Source organism: Heteronotia binoei, chromosome 5 (genome assembly GCF_032191835.1).
Source record: "Heteronotia binoei isolate CCM8104 ecotype False Entrance Well chromosome 5, APGP_CSIRO_Hbin_v1, whole genome shotgun sequence".
Lineage (NCBI taxonomy): Eukaryota > Metazoa > Chordata > Lepidosauria > Squamata > Gekkonidae > Heteronotia > Heteronotia binoei.
The window spans coordinates 22,318,262-22,325,064 of NC_083227.1; the positions used below are offsets into that span (position 1 = coordinate 22,318,262).

The window sequence follows — 6,803 nt, forward strand, 5'->3', positions numbered from 1 at the left end:
CCATCAAACTACAACTGACTTATGGCTACGGCAAGCAAAAATCCATGGTTCTCTACTATGGAGCATACAAACAGATCTGTTGGCAATCTTGGCTCTTCAATGAGAATTACATCTACCATACTATGGTTAAACTCATTTATAAATGAATGTTTGAGTTCCCATTTAAAAAACACTTCTAAAAGGCAATGCGTGAAGCAGCCTTGCCATCTTTTGTGTCCATTCAGACTCCAACTTTATGTCCAAAATTTTGAGTCTTCTGCTTTCAATCTTTATGTCCATTCAAGGATTTTCACACACAGGCTTCATTCATTCATTCATTCATTCATTCATTCATTCATTCATTCATTCATTCATTCAAATATATACCACTGAAAATGCAAAGCAGGATATCCCTGGGGCTCCACCACCCCTTTCACAACCAGTCTGTGCACTGGAAAGCCTTCTCTCTGGTGTGCAGCTTCTGATGTGTCACCAGGATATCCCTCCTGCCGAAGCTCTTCCCACAAACCAGGCATTGGAAGGGCTTCTCTCCAGTGTGGGCCCGCTCGTGAATGACCAAGCAGGTCCTCTGGCTGAAACTCTTCCCACACTCCGAGCACTTGTATGGCTTCTCGCCCGTGTGCGTCCGCCGGTGGGTCACCAGGAACTGCTTCCTGCTGAAGCTCCGCCCACAGTCCGGGCAGATGTACGGCTTCTCCCCCGTGTGGGTCCGCTCGTGTTTAATGAGGTCTGATTTCGAAATGAAGCCTTTCCCGCAGTGGGAACAGATGTAGGGCTTCTCTCCCGTGTGGATCCGCTCGTGCTTAATGATGTACGATTTGCGGCTGAAGCTCTTCCCACAGTATGAGCACGAATAGGGCCTCTCGCCTGTGTGGGATCTCTGATGCTCAATGAGCTCAGACCGCCAGACGAAGCCTTTCCCACATTCAGGGCATTTTTTCAACCGTTCGTCTTGGATTCTTGGCTGGCCCGTTACCCCTTTGGCTTGCTGGTAAGCCTGAGGGGAACAAACCGTTTTTCCCTTCTCGGAACATTTCACCAGCTGGCTTTTGGAGGCTTCTCCTGTATCAGGATTGTGGGAATTGTTCTGTCCTGCTCTTCCCGACAATGTCCCTTGGGGTCCTAGTTCTCCTGGATTTTCTGGCTCTTCCCCATATGCTCTTTCATCACCTGCCCGAAAAGACAGAATCCAAAAATTGAATCACATGCACATATGAAGCTGAATCAGACCATCTAGACCAGCATATTCTATCCTGACTGCTATGGTTTCCCAGGATAAGTGATAAACTAGAGAAGTTCTGCATGGCAATTCGAATGAGATAGTAAACAAGGAGGCAGAGTGTTGATGGGGAACATGGATTGCACAACATCAGACCAGTGATGAACATATGCAGCTGCCTTCTACTGAATCAGACCCTGGGTCCATCAAAGGCAGTATTGTCTTCTCAGACTGGCAGCGGCTCTCCAGGGTCTCAAGCTGAGGTTTTTCAAGCCTACTTGCCTGGACCTTTTTCAGTTGGAGATGCCGGGGATTGAACCTGGGACCTTCTGCTTACCAAGCAGACGCTCTACCACTGAGCCACTGTCCCTCCCCTATCATGACATTTTTACGGGGTGGTTTGCCACTGCCTTCCCCAGTCCCTTCCCCAGTCCTCTACACTTTCCCCCCAGCAAGCTGGGTACTCCTTTTACTGACCTTGAGAGGATGGAAGGCTGAGTCTACCTGAACCCAGCTACCTGAACCCAGCTTCCGCCAGGATCAAACTCAGGCTCTGAGCAGAGAGCTCGGACTGCAGTGCTGCAGCTTTAACACTGTGCCACGGGCCCCTCTTAGGCTCCACCTAGTCCAGCATCCTGCCTCACACAGTAACCAACCAGTTCTTCTGGATGACACCAACAGGACATGAAGGTCGAGGCCTTCCCCTGAGGTTGCCTCCTGGTTCTGGGATCCAGAGGATTAGTGCTAGGAGCTGTTGGCGAACTTATCCTCCAAGGATCTATCTAACCCCCTTTTAAAGCTGTTTATTCCTGCGGCCATCACTACATCCTCTGGCAGCAAATGCCACATTTTAATCCTTCTCTGTGTAAAGTAGTACAGGCTTCCTTGGAAGGTGGAGTTCAGTGCAACAGGCTTCCTTGGGAGGTGGTGGGCTCTCCTCCCTTGGAGGTTTTTAAGCAGAGGCTAGATGGCCATCTGACAGCAATGAAGATCCTGTGGATTTAGGGGGAGGGGTTTGTGAGTTTCCTGCATTGTGCAGGGGGTTGGACTAGATGACCTCGGAGGTCCTTTCCAACTCTATGATTCTGTGATTCTAGTGTTTCCTTTTAGTAAGAAAATAATAAAAACTACAGTCCATGAACATCAAGCGTCGGCTTTGTCACCCACCAAGGGCAGGTTTGTGGCATGAATTTCAGAGCACTTTGTAAATCAAGCAAACGGGCCTTACCTAGGGAGGCTGCATCTCCGTCCTCCTCCTGTTTGATCTCCCCCAAGATCACCCTCTGCCAGGTGTCCGGAGACACCTCCTCGGCCTTATGGAAATCGTCTGCTTCCTCTTTGAAAGGCCCCAGCACCTGAAAAAGGGCAGCAGTTTGGGTCCCCGTAAGTGGAACAACACAAGGATGAGGGGGCACGAGTCGGTCGTTCCCCTCCACAAGTCCCATTTGCTCCAAGATGCCTTAACCCAAGGGTGTCATATGGGCCGAGAGCCAATTCAGGCCTCTGGATGGCTCTTATCAGGTAACTGGTTGTCATCTGCTTCCTTCTCCCTCTCTCTTGCTTCCTTCTGTAACACAGTTTGCTTTGCCAGGCTTGCTCAATCACACAGGAGCTACAGAGCAAAGCCTCTATTTTCTCCATTGGCTGAGGCTCCTCCTGGCGAGCAGGGGTGGAATTCTAGCAGGAGCTCCTTTGGATATCAGGCCACTTACCCCTGATATAGCCAATCCTCCAAGAGCTTACAAAAAAGAGTCTTGTAAGCTCTTGGAGGATTGGCTACATCAGGGGTGTATGGCCTAACATGCAAAGGAGCTCCTGCTAGAATTCCACCCCTGTTGGGGACCAAGGTGGGGGAGGGAGAGCTTGCTTTGCCAGGCTCTCTCAATGGCACTGCTGAGCTACTGAGCCAAGCCTCTCAGCCTTCTATTGGCTGATGCTGCTTCCCCTCCTGGTCCCCCGGGGAAGAAAGGAAAGAGCTGGAGCTTCCATTGCCCAGTTCCCTTGATCACACGGGAGAGATAGAAAGAAAGCACTATTAAGACCAACAAGTGTTAATATATTAATCATGTTTTATTTTAAGTTTTTAAAAATCCTTAAATGTGATGGTCTGTGTCTTTTATGAAGTTTATCTCTGCTACCTTGCATTACATTTTATGACACACATGGCCTGGTCCAACAGGGTCTCATTTATGTCTGATCGAGCCCTCAAAATGAATGTTTGGCACCCCTACCTTAACCCGTACAGCCAAACCCATTGATCTCCATGATACCAAAAATGCCACAGTGGTAATGTTTGGTTAGAGACAGCTGCACTCTGAGAAGGTCTCAGCTTTTGAGAGCCAAAGCTCTCTACATCAGATACCTGGAACAGAGGTGGCAGGGAGATGCAGCCATTAAATCACACCAGTTCCCTCAAACAAGGAAAGAAAATAAGAAAACTAGCATATCAGGGTTTGCTCTAACTTCTAACGAGAGCCAGTTTGGTGTAGTGGTTAAGTGTGCAGACTCTTATCTGGGAGAACTGGGTTTGATTCCCCACTCCTCCACTTGCAGCTGCTGGAACGGCCTTGGGTCAGCCATAGCTCTTGCAGGAGTTGTCCTAGAAAGGGCAGCTGCTGGGAGAGCCCTCTCAGCCCCACCCATCTCACAGGGTGTCTGTTGTGGAGGGAGAAGATATAGGAGATTGTAAGCCACTCTGAGACTCTGATTCAGAGAGAAGAGCGGGGTATAAATCTACAGTCTTCCTTCTCCTGACATGTTAGATTTCTTCATGGAGGGAAATCATACAACATCCCTTCTGAAGCATCTCAATTCTGGAAAATCCAGCCCACTTAATTCTGCTGCTGTAATAAACCAGCCCCACCGCGACTGCTTCACATTTTTGCACATACTCCAAAAGAGCTGTTTCAGACGCTCTCACCTGCTTGCCCAGCCTCTCTTCCTCCTCCCGCTGCCTCCGCAGGAAATCTTCCACCAGGGCCACCGCCTGAGAGCAGCTCTCGGGGTTGACGTCTCGGATCCAGCCCTGGATCTCCGGTGGCAGGACGGCCAGGAACTGCTCCAGGACCACCAGCTCCAGCATCTGCTCCTTGGTGTGCCTCTCGGGCTGCAGCCACAGGTGGCAGAGGTCCCACAGCTGGTTGCAAACCTCCCGGGGACCCTCGGCCTCCTGGTAGCAGAACTGCCGGAAGTGCTGGCGATGCGTTTCCGGGCTGGAGGTCTCCTCATCCAGAATCTCCACCTTCACTTTCACACACTCAACTCTGTCCTCGTCGCTGGGTGGTTGCGTTTCTCTGCAAACATCTGGTGGAGGACGGGCCATCCTCTCTCCTCAGGGATGCTGGCTGCTAGAATCTCAAAGAAGATTTTACGTTTTAAACAGAGGGGGTGGGGGGGTTAATAGAGAAAGCCTAGCAGGAACTCATTTGCATATTAGGCCATACCCTCTGGTGGCACCAATGTTTTGCGCAAAAAGGCCAGCAGGAACTCATTAGCATATTAGGCCACACCCCTGACACAAAGCCAGCCGGAACTGCGTTCCTGCTCAAAAAAAACCCCTGGTTTTAAATATCAGAGAAGAATGTATGATTTGGTGCATTGCTTATGTGGGTATGTTTAAATTTTAGATTCAGTATTAAGTGATTGTATTTGGCTTTGTCGTGGCGAGAATTTTGTAAGTTCTTTAAGGATGTGCTCCTCTGATTCCTTTTTCTTTGGTATTTTTTTCATCCAGGGCCAGTCCTGCTTAGCTTCTGAGACATGATGAAATATAGCTACCCAGGGCCTTTTCTGTGTCATTGTGGAAATGGCTTCTTCTTGCTAAGTACTGACTTTTATGCCTAGTGGGGATTCTTTACTAACAGGAGTTGCTGGGGATTGAACCTGGGACCTTCTGCATTTATTTATTTACTTGATTTGATTTATACCCTGCCCTCCCTGCCGAAGCAGGCTCAGGGCGGCTTACAACATAAAATCCCAGAAACAATAAAATTAATAGGTATTAAAAATGCACATTCAGCAATAAAATGACAATGATTAAAACAGTCAAAACAATTAAAACAGAAAGACTATTAAGTGGGTGCTATAAGCCCCTTTCTCAGAAAAACACGATGAATGAAGCTGCCTTATATTGACTGACCATCATTTCCTCTTGCTCAGTTTTGTCTACTGTGATTGGTAGTGACTCTCAGGGATGGCCAAACATGCTTAACGTAAGAGCCACATAGAATAAATGCCAGATGTTTGAGAGCTGCAAGCCATGAACAAGGAAGGAAGGAAGGAAGGAAGAAAGAAAGATGGGGAGGGAGGGAGGGAGATAGATAGAAGGAAGGAAGGAAGGAAGGAAGGAAGGAAGGAAGGAAGGAAGGAAGGAAGGAAGGAAGGAAGGAAGGAAGGAAGGAAGGAAGGAAGGAAGGAAGGAGGGAGGGAGGGAGGGAGGGAGGGAGATATTCAGGCTTGGCTCCCGAGCCACATTCTGGCCACCCTTGCTGTAGGCTCAGACAGAGAAAGGGTTCCTGAGCTCCTTCAGCAGGATACTTTGGGGGCTGAACCTGGGATATCTTTGCTTGCCAAGCAGCTGTTCTGCTACTGAACACATATGAAGCTGTTTTGTACTGAGTCAGATTATTGCTCTGTAAAGGATGGTATTGTCTACTCTGGCTGGCAGCATCTCTCCAGGGTCTCAAGCAAACAAGAAGGACTAGAAATCCTTTAAGTGGGGATGCCAGGGACTGAACTTGGAACTTTCTGCATGCAAAGCATACACCCAACCAGTGATGTTCTGGTATGACTATAAATGTAGAGACCTGCTCTCGCCACTGGGATTCTGTATTCTGAATGAGGAAAATTTCTCTCCGCTCCCCGCCCACTTTTCTAAACCGTCATTCTAACACCCTTCAGAAAGGCCCCTCTTCTCTCTTCAGAGGCGCCTTCCTGCTCCTCTTTGAGAAATGGATGCAGGATCCGAGCCCAAACACGCCCAGCTTTCCTGCCTCTTCCACTTCCCCTCCACACACAACAGGCAGACATCCAAATGGTGAAGATTTCGCCCGCAGTTCTCTTCTCCAAGCCAGGGAAGGGCTTCACCGGTTGCATTGCAACCTGCCCTGCGACTCTTAAAGCCACAGCTTCCCCTTCTTCCCCACTCTGTAAACTCACCGGGCTCCTTCCCAGGATTTCACCCGAAAAAGGCCCTTCTAGCCTCTGATTCTGCGCGTGGGAAAATTCAAAGGCCACTTTCCCACGGGAACCGGAAGTGGCTTTTCCGCCCACCCTCTGGCTCTCCAGCCTTCACCTTCCCTACAGTAGCGGCATTCTGGTGTTCGCTAGGACTCGATGAGAACTCGCTCGGCTTAACCCTTCGCATCAATAGAAATAGGGGGAGAGTTGATTTGGTAAAAGAGAATGGGATTGGAGGGGCAGTATTAGCACAGGGCAAACTGTACATATTTTGCACCAAGGCAGATTTTGCTGTAGTAGAGGCCACCAGTTCAGCGGTAAAGCCCCTACTTTGCATGCAGAAGGTCTCGGGTTCGGTCCCCGATGTCTCCAGCAGTTACTAAAAGAGATTAGGAAGCTGATTTTG

The 6,803-nt window shown here is 49.2% G+C and overlaps 1 protein-coding gene across 2 annotated transcripts; it reads right to left on the reverse strand.

Annotated features, from left to right (window-relative positions):
• Window positions 1-269: 269 nt before the first annotated feature.
• On the reverse strand, window positions 270-6,486 carry LOC132571198 (zinc finger and SCAN domain-containing protein 31-like). 2 transcript variants are annotated; one of them, XM_060237901.1, is made up of 4 exons: window positions 6,377-6,486; window positions 4,140-4,573; window positions 2,448-2,574; window positions 270-1,170 (listed from the first exon to the last, which is right to left on the reverse strand). In XM_060237901.1, the coding sequence occupies exons 2-4, from the start codon at window positions 4,539-4,541 to the stop codon at window positions 413-415; spliced, it is 1,287 nt and encodes a 428-aa protein (XP_060093884.1). In that variant the 5' UTR covers window positions 4,542-4,573; window positions 6,377-6,486; the 3' UTR covers window positions 270-412. The 2 variants fall into 2 exon arrangements, with proteins under 2 accessions (XP_060093884.1, XP_060093885.1); XM_060237902.1 differs by having other exon boundaries at window positions 4,140-4,566; window positions 6,377-6,484.
• Between the last annotated feature and the right edge of the window lie 317 nt (window positions 6,487-6,803).

Bases quoted from the DNA above. Each gene is read 5' to 3' on its own strand.
- LOC132571198 (XM_060237901.1), bottom strand. From the start codon at position 4,541: ATGGCCCGTCCTCCACCAGATGTTTGCAGAGAAACGCAACCACCCAGC. The intron at 2,575-4,139 runs GTGAGAGCGTCT...GCCCTTTTTCAG, and splicing joins AAGAGAGGCTGGGCAAGCAG to GTGCTGGGGCCTTTCAAAGA. The intron at 1,171-2,447 runs GTAAGGCCCGTT...CTTTTCGGGCAG, and splicing joins CGGAGATGCAGCCTCCCTAG to GTGATGAAAGAGCATATGGG.